Source organism: Mus caroli, chromosome 1 (assembly GCF_900094665.2).
Source record: "Mus caroli chromosome 1, CAROLI_EIJ_v1.1, whole genome shotgun sequence".
Lineage (NCBI taxonomy): Eukaryota > Metazoa > Chordata > Mammalia > Rodentia > Muridae > Mus > Mus caroli.
In genome coordinates, this window is record NC_034570.1 from 34,608,104 (window position 1) to 34,623,078 (window position 14,975).

At 45.0% G+C, this 14,975-nt stretch overlaps 1 protein-coding gene across 22 annotated transcripts in view; it reads left to right on the top strand.

Moving 5' to 3' along the window:
• The window catches only part of Map4k4 (mitogen-activated protein kinase kinase kinase kinase 4), a 124,744-nt gene that overhangs the window by 75,438 nt on the left and 34,331 nt on the right, over window positions 1-14,975 (top strand). For all 22 annotated transcript variants that reach the window (XM_029480936.1, XM_021166567.2, XM_021166544.2 and 19 more), the window contains exons 6-12: window positions 3,288-3,378; window positions 5,828-5,958; window positions 6,558-6,612; window positions 7,921-7,999; window positions 9,152-9,327; window positions 11,562-11,634; window positions 12,767-12,977. In XM_029480936.1, coding sequence (XP_029336796.1) covers window positions 3,288-3,378; window positions 5,828-5,958; window positions 6,558-6,612; window positions 7,921-7,999; window positions 9,152-9,327; window positions 11,562-11,634; window positions 12,767-12,977 — 816 coding nt within the window. The remainder of the gene's footprint in view (window positions 1-3,287; window positions 3,379-5,827; window positions 5,959-6,557; window positions 6,613-7,920; window positions 8,000-9,151; window positions 9,328-11,561; window positions 11,635-12,766; window positions 12,978-14,975) is intronic.

Genomic DNA, 14,975 nt, shown 5'->3' on the forward strand with positions numbered 1-14,975 from the left:
CCTCCTGTGAGGAATGAGCCTGCACAGCTGGCTGTGTCTGGGCTAGCTCTGCAGAGGCAGCACAGCAATGCTCACAGTGCTGAGTGCTGGTTTCCAGACCTTCTGTGGCTTTGGCTTTAGCTGTTAGAATCTCTTGGAATATTTATGAAGTAGAGTCCTAGTGCTTAGTGGGTTTTTTTTCCCCCCAGCCGATTGCAAAGCTGGCTAATGAGCTCAGAGCAAGTTTCTAAACTACCGAGTTTTAGCCACTGAATGCATTCTTTGACAGCACAGGAGGTTTTTCAGAGCCTCATATTTGGGAGTTGTGTGTGAGTTGCTAAGGGACTTCTTTCTCCCACTGCCACAGCTATTCTGTCCCTTTTCCCTAAGCTGCATACTTAAACTGATTGCCGGGTGACTTGTCCTTCCATGGGCTAGAAATAAAGACTCTGGACTCAAACTGAAAGTTTATTTATTTGCCTACTAATCAAAGTCTGCTAACAAGTTAGTCTTTTTTTTTTTTTTATTGTGACTAAATTTACTTTTTATACTTAAGATTCATGGAAGACTGCAAGTTTAAAAACTGTCAAGTAGAATTCACAGAGAAATGTTTCAATGTCTCTCTGCTTATATATTTTCTGGAGCCTTCAAGAAAGGTGGGAATGTGATGTTAGGAGAATCCATAATCCCTTACACTTGTCCTCCCTAAGTATCAGGTGCCTGCCTTTTATGGCTCTCACGGAGAGTTGAGCCTAAAAGGGAGAGGCTGCTGTCCTCGGGCTCAGTAATGGCAGGCAAGGTTCAGCAGCAAGGACAGGCTGCATCCTAGAGCTGGCTAGGCATGGGTTTGAGGAGCTTAGCTGATAGCTGTTCTCTGTTCAAAAGTACACACACCTTTTTGTAGGCAGTAGCTTTAGACTTGCGGGCATCTACTTTGGCTTCTTGTGTGCTGCAAAATTTCAAGGATAGAGCACCACTCCAGGTAGATACAAGAAATCCGTGTTTTTAGCATCATTTTCTAGACATAGGATGTATTTCAGATATCAAAGATGATTGCCTGTTTCTATAAACCCGGGGGAGAGCAGGTTACCTGTCAAGTGTAATGTCACCCTTGACTTGAGGAACATTGGCAAGAAGTCTAAGTTGCTCGTAGCTCTAGTCAGCGTGGTGGCACATGATTGCTTCCTCCTTAGTGAGCATCTTTCATAAGAACCTTCTCAACCCATGAGCTGTCTCTCTACAGTAACAACTTTCTATGATAGAGTTTTAGTTCAAAACAAAGAAACACCCCAGTTATGTGCTGGTGTTTGTTTTAGGAGTTGCTGTGTGTTGCTGTTGATAGAGAAAGCAAGTGAGCCCAGTGAGTCCTTTAGCTCCTCAGACATTGCTGGAGGTGCCTGGTTTCCATATGGAAAAGTTCTCTCTCATCCCTCCAGGCAAGGGTCCTGAGTATACAGCCTACCACTGCCTCAAGTTTTGGGCTAGCCTGCTGAACAGTGAGGGGCACAGGACTCACTGGCAGAGCCGTTCTGTCCGTCTTGCCTATTTCCTCAAACACGTGCTAAGCCAGTTTTCTCCTTGTGATAGAAAGCACTGTTTCGTACTGAAGATGAGAACTTGGGACTTTACATCACCGGTGTTGAGCAGAGTTTGACAGCTTTTTGTCACGTGTAGTCAAGGAAGCTAAGCTTAGAAGACAACTGTTTCCAGTTGATTTAGCACAGGCTGTTTCCTGAGTTGGCGTGGACTCGGGCCTGTACCTAGGAGGGGTAATCATGGCCTTAGTTCAGGGTCGGGTCCCAAAGAACTTGCTGCACATAAGGGAAATGTATTTGCTTTTGCTTTCTTGCCTGGTCTTCAAGGTAGCTGTGTTATGAACTGTTCCCTGAGTAGAAGCAGCAGTCCTTACAGAATATGGACTGAGAAATGGGGAGGACTTCACACACTTACTGCTGGAAGGTGCAGATTGCATTTAAGCCAAAACTGTCTGAGAAGACAGGGCTGCTTGAGTTGTTGGAAGATGCCAGAGGGTAAAGAGGAAGTTCATGTGAGTTAGAAGGCAGAAGTGAACTGAAGAGGTAGAAGTAGAGATTCTGTAAGAACCAAGTGGCTGCAGTTGGCTCTTTCAGCGTTTGATGCTACGCATGCCGAGGAGAGGCGCTTCCTAGCCCGAGCACCACAGTGCGCCATGTGCATGGGCTCGACACCCATGATGAAGAATAGATAGGTATCACATAACCTGACTTCTGTTTCACTGGCAGATTCGTAAGTGAATGTAGAACCCACTGTGCTGGAAGAAAAAGTGATCTAGGGCTGTTGCCACTAATCGTAGATGTTGAGCTTGAGAACACGGGCCTGTGGGCCCAGAGCTCTGGCACCCAAGACAGGAGGCTTTCAAGTTTAAAGCTGGGCTTGGCTACATGGTAAAGGCTCTAGCTGCCTCCACCACTGCAGCCCCCAGCCCTTATTTATTTTTAATAGGAAAATCAAACTTCAGTCAAGTAACCCACCCTTTCTTTCAGTGCCGAGGGAGGCACTTCAGAATAAATGGGTTGCTATGTCTCAAGAAGCTGCGCTGTGGAGTGCAGCGTCTCTGGTCAGGAGGATGAAGGTGAATGAGTTGTGCGGCTGCTGCCTCACTGCGTTTATATCACAGGTGGATGCGTGTATTTTCCCACAACCTCTTTCCTGAGAGATGCAACTGGACTCATTCTAGATACAGGGCTTCCAAAGTGTGTGTGCCAGGAGTGCTTGTTTGCCTAGGGAAGAAAGACTTTATTCCTACATGAGGCTGTTCTGGTGACAGAATTATTTTACACTTGAACAGGAGTGAGATATATCAGCACGTGACAGTTTGTTCCTCTGTAGTGGGAAGACAAGCCTGCATTTTAAGAGCTGGATTTTAAGGCCCCCTCTAATTCTTTGCTGTTCCCCTGGGACGAGTCTAGCTCAAATAAATTCAGTCACTGACTGTAAGATAGACTTTTGGTGTGGGAAAGGAGCCGTCCTGAACACAAATAGCACAAATTATAGCAGAAAAACCTCAGATGGCAATCTAAAGCTGTGTCATAGGCACAGCCTAAAGTGGTTGTGATCATCCCAGAGGGAAAGAAAGGCCAGCCCACTGCTCTCTGTATGTGTGGCAAGGCTGGCCGTGTCTTCTGGGAATGTGCCAAGGGTAAATTTTATGTTCTAAATGCGGATTTACAAAAACTTGGCCCACGTGTGCACCTTATTATAAAAGGGTGCTCCTGGCTGTCTATTTACAGGGACAGAGAACTGAGACTCAAATCTGCTTTTCTTTTCAGGGATTGGCACATCTCCATATTCACCACGTTATTCACCGAGATATCAAGGGCCAAAATGTGCTACTGACTGAGAATGCTGAGGTGAAACTTGGTAGGTGGCCGGTGTGTGTGTGTGCCTGATGCACCGTCCTGGTGCCAGCGGGTGGCTTGCTGTGCCCCTTTGGTAACTTTGCTGTTTCTTCTCCCCTGAAGGATAAGAGGACTGGTTTATTGTTTAGCCAGCCCCAGCCTCCAGTTCATGCTTCTATAGTCTACTCTGCCTAGATATAGCAGCCAAACAGAGTTTGAAAAGTTTTTGTTTTAACTTGTGGGGTTGGGTGGGGTGGTTGATGAGGCCCAAACTCAGAAACTCATGACTGAGGTGCCTTTTCTGCCCTACACTAAGTTAAAAGTCAGACTTCGTTATGTAAACACAGTGGTGCCTGGCATAGTGCAGTACAGGATGGGAGGATGAAGGAAAAACATTGTGAGTTTGAAGCCAGCCTGGGGTATGACGTTAGAAGCGGGGAGAGTGGAAGGGGGAGAACAAGAGAGATAGGGAGGAGTGTGTAGGGGGGGTGCAGAGAGATGGGTACACAGAGAGACAGATAGAAAGATAGAGAGACAGGCACACAGACACAGAGACAGGTACACAGAAAGAGACAGGCACACGGACGCAGAGACAAGAGACAGGCACCCTCAGTGACTTACTGTTCTATTTCAAGAAGGTTCAGACTTCCTGCCTTGCCTTATAAGAAGTGTGGGGTCTGACCGCTACTTTCCTGCCCCATCATCGCAGCTCTTCACGTCTACCCTATGTCCCATGTTACAATATGGAAATTATATGGTTATTTTAGTAATAGAATAAAGAATAAAGTCATAAAAAGTTACCAGAGCTGCTTCCAGGTGCACTGGGGGGAGCAGCACTCACTGCTGGCACAACGTTGTTTTTCGTTACTTCTCAGACCTTGCCCCAGGACCTTTGCATATCCTGTTCTCAATTGGGAATCCATGTCCTCATTGTCAGTGGTACAGTTTTTCCTATCTTTAGGGGTCTCTCTGGCCCTCTGATCTTCCTTAGACCTGTGCTTCCCTCCTGTAGTGCTGTTGATGATTATAAAATTATAATTCTATTGATATCATATGGCATTTCTCAAATAGAAGAAAATAGTCCCCTTTACTCGAATATTCTGTGAGCACAGCAGCTGGGATTGCTTTCATCCCTGGTGTATTTTCATATGGTACCTGGGCATTGTCTTCAGTGTTGGTGTGGGTATTCAGCGGGTGCCTCATGGGTGGCATTGCCAGCTTTCTAATGACTCAGACATGTTCTCTGTCTCCCTGAGCTACACCTGAACTTGACCCCATTTTATTTTTATGCTCTTACATTTTAAACACAACCAACACTAACTTTTTCTATTAAAGGGTCATGTTGTTTTTCCTTTGGACACCCAGCAGTCTGCTGCTCTTCTTTTCTTCCAAAAGTCTGAGCCATAGAAGCTGCTCCTTAATGCCTAGCTCACTGCACCCTTCTGCAGTGCCTCTGCTGCCTGGTTATCTGCAGTGCTCTGCCCATGTGGAAAGTCTCGTGGGGCTAAGCTGGGACACTCATGCTGTCCTTGCTCTGGTGTTTCCATGCCCTGACCTCATGCCACGAGAATTATACCCTCAGTCTTTCCTGGCCAAGGTGCTGGAAAGCTTAATCAGGCTTTTGGTCCTGGATTTGTCCTCTGTGTGTTGAGGAACAATCAACAAGGAAGCCAACGGTTTCCTGAACTTGTTCTGGACACAGACATGGAGTGTGTGACCCCTGCCTATTGTCTAGTGTTTTGTAGACATTAGTGTGAGCTGCATGCCCTCCTGCTGGGCTCATGGTGGCCTGTGGGCTGTGATGATGGTGGCATATGCTGATGTGTATACATCCAGTGTGTGCTTTCTGCTGCCCCTGCCTCCCTCCATCCATGGCTTTCTTCCAGCCAACATCATCATTCAATTCTCGGAAAGTAGAAGTCACTCTGACAGGGCAACTCACATCCGGAGGCCTTGTGTGTGTGTGTGTGGTCTGTCTGTCTACGTGTGTGTGTGTGTGTGTGTGTGTATGTGTGTGTGGTTGCAAGTGCCAGAACACATAATGTCAGGGAACAACTGTGAAGTCTGATCCATCTTCATGTATGCTCCATGGACTGACCTCAGGTCCTCAGTTGTACAGTGGGTTCCTCTAAGTCTCTTCATCTACTGAACGGTCTCACTGCCCACTCTGCATTTGTGAGTCTCTTTATTTAGCACAGTGCTGTGTGTTAGCTGCCCAGCCCCGCAGTAATCCCTTTGCCCATCCCTCAGCAGGCCAGGCTGGCCTCCTGGCTCTTCTGGACTGGCCCAGGCTCTTGCGATGCAGATTTAACATTGCTGCTCTGAGAGTGGAGGGGGAGGTTCAGTCCTTCCCAGCGCTGCCCCCAGAATGGCTTGCAGCTGACAGAACCAAGCCGCCTGTGGCCGTTCCTCATAGACTCTCTTCTTCTTTGTTAATTGCGCTTCACTTTTTCTTGCTTTTTGTTCCGTAGTTGATTTTGGTGTAAGCGCTCAGCTGGACAGGACGGTTGGACGGAGAAATACGTTCATAGGCACACCCTACTGGATGGCTCCAGAGGTCATCGCCTGTGATGAGAACCCAGACGCCACTTACGACTACAGAGTAAGAACACCCACCCCCTTGCCGGGCATTTTTGTGTAAAGAGTAACTTCTCTTAGTTAAACAAATAAATTGAAGTGATTATAGAGTGACCTCTAGGGACTTGAAACCATAGTGCACCTTTTTATCCAGGCATAAAACTCTTATTTCATTATCTGATTCAGCTTGACTGTACTACTGTTTTATTTGTCAATAAAAACAAAACTTCTGCTTTAGTGGTTGTTGTTCCTGTTAGTAGTGTTAAAATTGAGTTCATAGTTTAACTGTTCCCCGTGTATTTCAGTATTTGTTGTCAATATTCATTAGTGAGAATTAATTTAAATCATTGCTACACCAAGATTTTCTTTTAATTTGAATTATTTAAATATGTATTACAGACTCATTTTTCTACTCCTTAATACATACATAAAAATATGAATTATCAGAATAATATCATGCTTAAGTAAATAAAAGTGATCTAATCCCTAGGGCTGGAAAGATAATAACGTCCTAGCAAGATTTGTTTTGTTTTTGTTTTTTACCGGAAGGATGCTTTTATTCCATTTGTGTGACTGTCCAGAAATACAACTAGGCATCTGGAACATTCTCGTTTGTTTTTGCAGAGTGACCTCTGGTCCTGTGGCATCACAGCCATCGAGATGGCTGAAGGGGCCCCCCGTGAGTATCTTCCTTCCTTCTGAGCTCATTTGTTCTATATGAAGTGATTGCCTGTAAGAACCCAAGGACACTGGGCAGAACCAGGCATGGCTGAGCGATTGGATGAGAAACCCACCATCGGGGAGGCTGCAGGTGCCCAGGGATCTCTCAGTAACCAGTTTCCCTTTTGGAGCGCCCTGGGTCTACAGCCTATTCATATGCAACATCTGAAATTAATAAGAGCTCTTTTTTCTTTGCACTTAAAGAATACTGATTGCAAGGGGTCCCTCATCTTTGAAATTCTATTTATTTTGAATTTACAAATTGAGATGCTATTTACGGAGTCTTCTGTGAAGGTTTGAGTTTGTTTTTCCTTGGGTTAATTCAGTAGATTGATCAGTCATAAAATTGATCTTTGATTGGAGTTGTGATAGAAGTGTAGAAAAAAATAAGGAAAACACGCTCGGCATTTCTCCTGGCCTGCTAAGGAAGGTGTGTGCAGACACTGTATGCTGCCTCGTACAGAGTTGGGAAGAAATAGTTACCGAGAGACTGAAATGGTACTGACAGTTAAGAATCAGTTACCGTGCAGAAGTGGGTGTCCACCGTGAGTACTGTGTCCCTCATGTTTCCTTAAATGGTATTGAGACAGGGACATATTGCTGGGTCATTTGTCCTAGATTCTCTTCACTGGGAAACTAGTGTCTGCTGGTCTGGTCCCCATTCCCAGATGCCTTACAAGAATACTATAAGCATGTGCCTCATCTACTGTGCCAGGCCAGTGTGTACGTCTGCTGAACTCCCCTTTCTTGGAGTGAGTTACGTAAACAGACAGTAACTGCACAGAGGTCAGCACCTTTGGTGACACTCAGCTTTCCTCTCTCCTCCCGCCGCACAAGCTGGAGTCACAGACAGCACTGTATCGGGGCTCTGAATGTGCGCGCTGCATTTAAGCATTGCTTTCTTTTGAAACACTGAAGGCCTTTACCAAGCTGTTCTGATCCTTAGACCAACCTTATAAACACAGCCATTTTCATGATAATTTTAAAGGTGATTTAAAAACTTAAATTTTTCTCCTTTTGAATTTGAGTTAATATTTATCTTTGATTTATGAAAACTTTGCAGTGTCAATTTAAAGTTGTGTATTTTTGGTCTGCTTCTATTTTATTGTTTTTACATGGTAAATTCAAGTTATGGCCTAGGGTTTATAACTAGATATCTTAGCTGCTTGGCATATTTATGGCAATTATTTGTGAATGAAGTTGTTTGTACATGAACCCCAGTGGTCAGGGGAGTAAGCCTTACTGACACCGCCATCTCCTTTCCCAGCTCTCTGTGACATGCATCCAATGAGAGCGCTGTTTCTCATCCCCAGAAACCCTCCTCCCAGGCTGAAGTCAAAAAAATGGTAAGCCCCACCTCCCCCTCTCTTCCTCCCTCCCCCACTCTGTCGGTCCCTCCCCCACCCCCTCCCCTTTTCTATGCCTTTCTTTTCTTCTCTCCCTACCTCTATAGTTTCATTTTGTTCAGGAATAAAATTCTGGCCACCCTAACTTTGGTACTACAAGGTCAGCAGCCTTCAACAGTCTAAGGCGCATGATCTCTTCCTGTTGTTCTTGATTCACCGTATTTCACTTCGTCACTAAAAGCAAGCAACAACGAAAGCCCCGTAATAGGAAGAAAAGGCTGTGTTGAACGTTGGAGGGTTAAACATCCTTGACGTGTAATGTGTTGCAGCACATTCTTCTACTAAAATGGCAAAGATGTGTTAAAGTCCTTTGATAACACATTTTAACATTGATGAAGGGTGTCTGGGGCCATCGGCCATGTTTGCAGGCCCTGAGACGTGCAATTATGACTACAGCAGGAGGACCATTTGAACGTAGGAGTTAAAAGCATTCTGGGTAATAGAGCAAGATCCTGTTGGGGGTTAGGGTGGGTTGCAACTATAGTTGTGATGTTTTATAAAATGTACCAATCAGTGGCAGGGCTGAGTCTTCCACACCACCCCCATCGTGCACACACAAAGTAAAACCTGTCATTTCTGCCTTTGTCCACTAAACTCTGGGACCTGATGAATGGAGCTCAAGCCAGTGTAAGGCTGGCTGAAGCATCCATCCGTAGATGCCCTGCGTTTGCCAACAGAGGCAGGCCCCTTGCTCGTCTCTGTTTGTTATGAGACCTGTGGTCATCTGTGCACCTCCCCAACCCCCACGTTAGTGAAGGCCTTTCTCTGTTCCTGTACCTCTGCCTGTTCCATGATTTAATGGTCAATGAGTAGTAGTAGACTTAAACTCTGTTCCTTTAAACCTGGCTGCTTTGTCGCTGTGTATGATAATGTTGTTTGTGGTGCACTGCAGGTGTGACCACAGTGACACTGCTGCACTACATTGTTAGTGTGCACTGCAGGTGTGACCACAGTGACACTGTGACTGCTGCGGTACATTGTTAGTGTGCACAGCAGTTGTGGTCACAGAATGGTTTTCAGGCTCGTCACTAGTATTTTTGGGCTTAACTTTGGTGATAGAAGTTTGACGATATGTTTCACTTTCTCTTACAGGTCAAAGAAATTTTTCAGCTTTATAGAAGGCTGCCTGGTGAAGAATTACATGCAGCGGCCCTCTACAGAGCAACTTTTAAAACACCCTTTCATAAGGGATCAGCCCAATGAAAGGCAGGTTCGAATCCAGCTTAAGGATCACATAGACCGGACCAGAAAGAAGAGAGGCGAGAAAGGTATGAAGGCTCCTTTAAGTTTGCCTTCCTACCATAGCATTAAGAGGCCATAGACTGTGTTACAGCACCAGGTTTCATTCTGACAGTTTAAGTGCTGCTGCTGCTGTTGAGCTCCACTCCTTCCCCTGTGTCCTTCCTCCCTAACACCCTCTTTCCTCTTCCTGTCTTGTGGTCCTGGGCTTTCCTGCACACTTGCACAGCAAGAGCAAGACCACTGGATGCTTACACTCCTCAACAGCCTGCCTCCCCTCTCGTGATTTCCGCCTGGCTTTATGTCATATACCGCACACTGACACCCGGGTAAACCGTGTGAAATTCACCTTGTTTCCCTGAAGGTTGATTTGACTACACAGAGTCTTCTGTTTCATATGTATGTTTTAGATTACTTTTTTAAGCACAGAAAGATTTTGCTATGCAGTGTCATTTTCAAGTGGCATAATGACTTCATAGTAGGTTCTGCCTCAGATTTATTCCTGGACAGTTGTTTCTTTCTCTGTAGTTTGTGGTTGTCATATAGGAAAGCTACTGAGTTTTGTATGTTAATTCTGTATCCTGCAGGGTCTTTAAGTGTCTGAGATTAGCAATACTTTGAGTTCTTTCTTGTCTTTATACCTTTTACATGTTACTGTTTAGTTGGGTGGGACTTGAAACACTGTATCAAATAAGTGTCTAGTTCTAGGTTTTAGAGAATATATTCACTATTCCCCATCTAGTACAGTGTTGTTTATAGGTTTGCCTTTACTATAGCCATTACTATTGAAGTGTATCTGTAGGTTTTGTGCTCCTTCTTTCTTTGGGACATTTTTTTTCTTAAGTAGGACCTCACTATAGTGTAAGCTGCAGATTCACAGTGATTCTTCCGTCTTATCCTCCCCTCTGCTGGAGTGGGTGTGTACCGTGTGTACCATGAATCAGAAGTTTTCTCCTTTTTTTGTTTGTTTGTTTTTTTGTTTTTCGAGACAGGGTTTCTCTGTATACCCCTGGCTGTCCTGGCACTCACTTTGTAGACCAGGCTGGCCTCGAACTCAGAAATCGACCTGCCTCTGCCTTCCGAGTGCTGGGATTAAAGGCGTGCGCCACCACGCCTTGCTCAAGTTTCCTCCTTTTGAGCTCTGTCCTGGAGTTTATTTACATCTTGTCTTAAAATTTGGGGGGGAGGGGCTGCCACAGCTCTGCTTCCTTGAGATAAAGCCATTTTGGTTGTGGTATCTAGTCTTTACATAATCTTGAATATGGCTTTCAAGTATTTTGTTGAGAATGTAAGAAACCCAATGTTCCTTAGAGAAATTGGCCTTTGATGTTCTTTTATTCAGTCTTTATTGGGTTTGCTGGTAGGTCATCTTAGCTTCATAGATGAGTCTGGTAGCATCTTCCCCTTCTTCTGCGTGGAGTGGTGAGAGTGTTGGTGTCAGGTCATCCTCAACAATTTGGCACAACCTGCCCTGCATCTGTCCCGTCTTACACTTCTTAACCCTGATCCCAGGCTCAGTGCTTGTTATGGACCCATTTAAATGCTCATATCTTACAGATTTCATTGTGGTAAACTGCAGACATTTAGAATCTTATTCATTTCTTTACTTGCCAACGTTTGGAATATAAGTTTTCAGAGCATTTTCTAAGGATCTTTTGGGTTTCATTGGCTCTATGGTAACAATTTGCTTTTCATCTTTATGATACTAGTTTAACTTGGAGTTAGTCAATCTTATTGATCTTTTCAGAGAACTGGATGTGGTGACTACTTTTGTGTGACCTCTCTCTCCATGTCTGCTTCAGTGTTTTCTTTGCTGCTCTTTATTTCTTGACATGTGCTGCGTTTGCTTTAGCTTCTTGATTTCTCTAGACCAGTATTTGAGATCTCTGAATTTTTAACACATCTGTTTTTTCTGTCATCTATGTATCAATATCTGTTTATATTTGTCATCAGTGTAATACTTTCTTGAGTGTGAATATGCTGATGCTGTTGAGTTTTTTGGTTTTTTTTTGTTTTGTTTTGTTTTTTTGTTTTTTTGTATACACTCTCTCAGATTTTATCAGTGGAGAATGACCAGCTCTTCTGTAGGGAGTGTAGCCAGCTCAGAATTCCTGACCTTTGACGGGAGGTCAGACACGCTTCTCCCCATGCCGTTTTCACAAGTTGCATCTTGGTTTTGGTCGTTCTGACTCTGGGGATGCTGGTCTACACGGGCATCTGTGAGGATCTGAGCTCTCCTGTTTCTCTCGGCCTTGTTTTTCAGATGAGACGGAGTACGAGTACAGCGGGAGCGAGGAGGAGGAGGAGGAAGTGCCTGAGCAGGAGGGAGAGCCAAGGTACAGACGCCAGCCAGCCCAGGCTTCCCCGATGCCCGCCCACACTCTGTGAGGCTTTCGTGGAGCAGTGGACAACACTGGCTTGCTTCCTGTCTGCCATTTTTCTCACCTCATGACAGATCTCTGTCATGAACAATTCCCAAACTCTTGCCTAGTTTTTAGTGAACAATTCCCAAACTCTTGCCTAGTTTTTAGTTTTGTTTTTAATTCCATTTTATGTTTGAGGTTGAGGAGATAATGCTTTTGGCATTTATTGCTGCAGAAGGCACAAATGGTATAAGTCTGCTGCCGGACAAAAGTCAGTCCCACACAGAGAAGCATGCAGCTCGGAGGCCAGCAGGCCCTCTGCTGAGAAACTTTCCCACAGCCTTCTTTTCCCTACGTGCAGATGTGGTTGCCAGCCTTTGCCCTCCATCCTTCGGTGTCTTCTGCCTGCTTTACTGCAGTGAAGCCAGGCAGAGGCTAAGAAGAGTGGGGTTACTGTCTTACGTTTTTACTTTAGTAATAGGTTTGCCCACAGCTGTCCTAGCTCTGGCCTTACCTTAGGTTGAGTACAGAACAAAACCAAGATGAAGGTTGTGTTGAGACCCATGGGAGCCATGAGTTGGGAATAGAAGTTCAAAGAGGGACACGGGTTTAAGGAGATGTGTCTTGCCAGTCTGCGTGATACAGGCTTGGGGAACAGCCCCCGATGCAGAAAACGATAGATAAGTCTCCTGTGAGGCCTGCTGCCATCTCTGATGATAGAAAATAGTGTCAGGGAACAAAGCAGGCTTGGTGTAGGCCAGATGAGAATGGAGGGATGCTAAGACCAGTGGGTGCTAGTACTTCTGTGCCATGATGCAAAACTAGAGGGCCAGAGGAAGACCAGACACGAAAGAAGAGTCCCATGAAAGAAGAGTCCCAAGCAAGAATGCTTATCTGCTAGGACTGCATTTTCAGACATTACTAAGTGATAGAGGATGATGTGAGCCTTTGGGGCAGTAGGCATAGTCATCCTGTAGGCTTATTGATTTGGGTCACTCCTGGGCCCAGTCAGTAGCCCCATGAAGGGAACTGGGTGTTCCCACTGGGTCACACCCTACGAGGCCCAGGTGATGCGTGGAGCCCTGACAGACCCTGTCCTCTGCAGTTCCATCGTCAATGTGCCTGGAGAGTCAACTCTGCGACGTGATTTCCTGAGACTGCAGCAGGAGAACAAGGAGCGGTCTGAGGCTCTGCGGAGACAGCAGCTTCTGCAGGAGCAGCAGCTCCGGGAACAGGAGGAGTATAAGAGGCAGCTGCTGGCTGAGAGGCAGAAGCGGATTGAACAGCAGAAAGAACAGAGGCGGCGGCTGGAAGAGGTAGAAAAGAGAAGTTCTGTGGGTTTTTTCCCTCTTCCTTACTCATGTTCACATCAGACACCCTGCTAGCTTGTTGAGGAAATAACTATAGGTAGGGAGGTAGTCTGCCCCTATCCTGCTGCAGCTTCTGTAGGGATATGTGGCTGTGCACTAGATGGCTTCACGTTCCTGGAGGATCTGCCAATGTTTATGTGCATATCGTGAGGAGCAGGACTGCCCAAGACATGTTTCCATGTGCTTAAATTGACTCACTTAGACTTGACCTCATTTCTTTGCCATTCTTGGCTTTTGTGACCCAGTTTTATATTTTTCTGAAACTTCAGACTTTTTCATATGAAAAGCATTGTTCTCTAAATGCCTTAGCATTTGAGGTGGATTTAAAATAAAGCATTCAGGCCAGTGAGATTGCTCAACTGATTAAGATGCTTACACCCAGCACAGCGACTTGAGTTTGTTCCTGGGTCCCGGGTAGTGTAGAGAGAGAAAGAATAACTCCAGCAAGTTGTCTCTGACCCCGCTGTGTGTGTGTGTGTGCACGCCCTCACATACACGCACACAATACATTTTTTTAAAGGGGTTCAGAGAGCAGAATAGTAACGTTACTTGTATTTTATGGTAGGTATAGTTTGCTCCATTTTCATGAAAGGCATTTATATTATAAACACTGGTGATGTAATTATTTATAGGTTATTTGTATTGTAATCACACAAATGTACTATTTCCCTATAATTCACTTGAGAATCATAACTTTTAATTTTCTTTTTTTGACTGCCTTTTTTTTATATGCCAAAACCCCACAACTTCTCATTCATCATTTGATTTGAACGTGTGTATGTGTGTGTGTTTTTGGTTTTTTTTTTGCTTTTTTTCTGCTTCTTACTGTTTTTCCTAGTAGAAGAAACATCAAAGATAAAGCCCTGTAATGACATTTCTGGTGGGATTTAGTTTAAATAGCTAAACATGCTGCTTGTTGCCTAGGTCATAATAGCCTATGTTGGCAGTGGTGCCTTTGATTAGTCTGAGGATCAGTGTGCTGCTTGGAAAGCCAGTGTGCCTCACTGCGGGAGATCATGGAAATAACATTCAGTTAGGACTTTAGGGGGAAAATCACTGAGTGTAGAACTTTTAAAATGTACTTGTTGCAAAATCATTTCTACAATATGTAAGATTATTCTCACTGTTCTGTGACCAGAGCAGAAAACTGGAATGGGCTTGATTCTGACTTGAGGTAAGAGACAGGAGGCTCTGGCCATGTCTGTTACTGTGTTCCTGGGATGGACTGCACTGCCCAAGCAGGTGCAAAGGTTACCCTGGATTGTCTTAGGGACTAGATCGTCAGAGTTTGTTTGTAGCTCAGGTGGTGAGGGTGGCTTTCAGGCTGCGGTAGGTGGCAGCTAGCATCTGTGGGGTGAGGCCTGAGAAAGATGCCCTGCGAGCTAGAGATATTTGCTTCACACCTTCTCACTGACCTGCTAATTAATATTCACCTCAGGATCACCTTTGCTGTCGCTGTCGCTTTCCTTAAGCACAGAGGAGCAGCTGGAGAGATGCTGGGAGGGGGTGTGTGTGTGCTAAGAGCGCCTGCTCCTGCAGAGGACCTCAGGTCTGGTTCTCAGCACCCACGTGCAGCTCACAACCACAATTGACTTCATGGGCACCAAGCACATGGTTACACACACACACACACATATATATATATATATATATATATATATATATATATATATACATACCTGCAGGCTAAACTTAACTCACTTGCTAAATGTAAAGTAAATCTAAAAAAGACAAGAAAGGAGGACAGTGTTAGGGAAACGAGAGCAAGGGATGGATTTCATCAAAACATATTATATGGATTGTGAAGTTCTCAAACAGTAAAAATCAACCCTTAAAAACAGACAGAGCACCGGGCGTGGTGGCACACGCCTTTAATCCCAGCACTCGGGAGGCAGAGGCAGGCAGATTTCTGAGTTCGAGGCCAGCCTGGTCTACAAAGTGAGT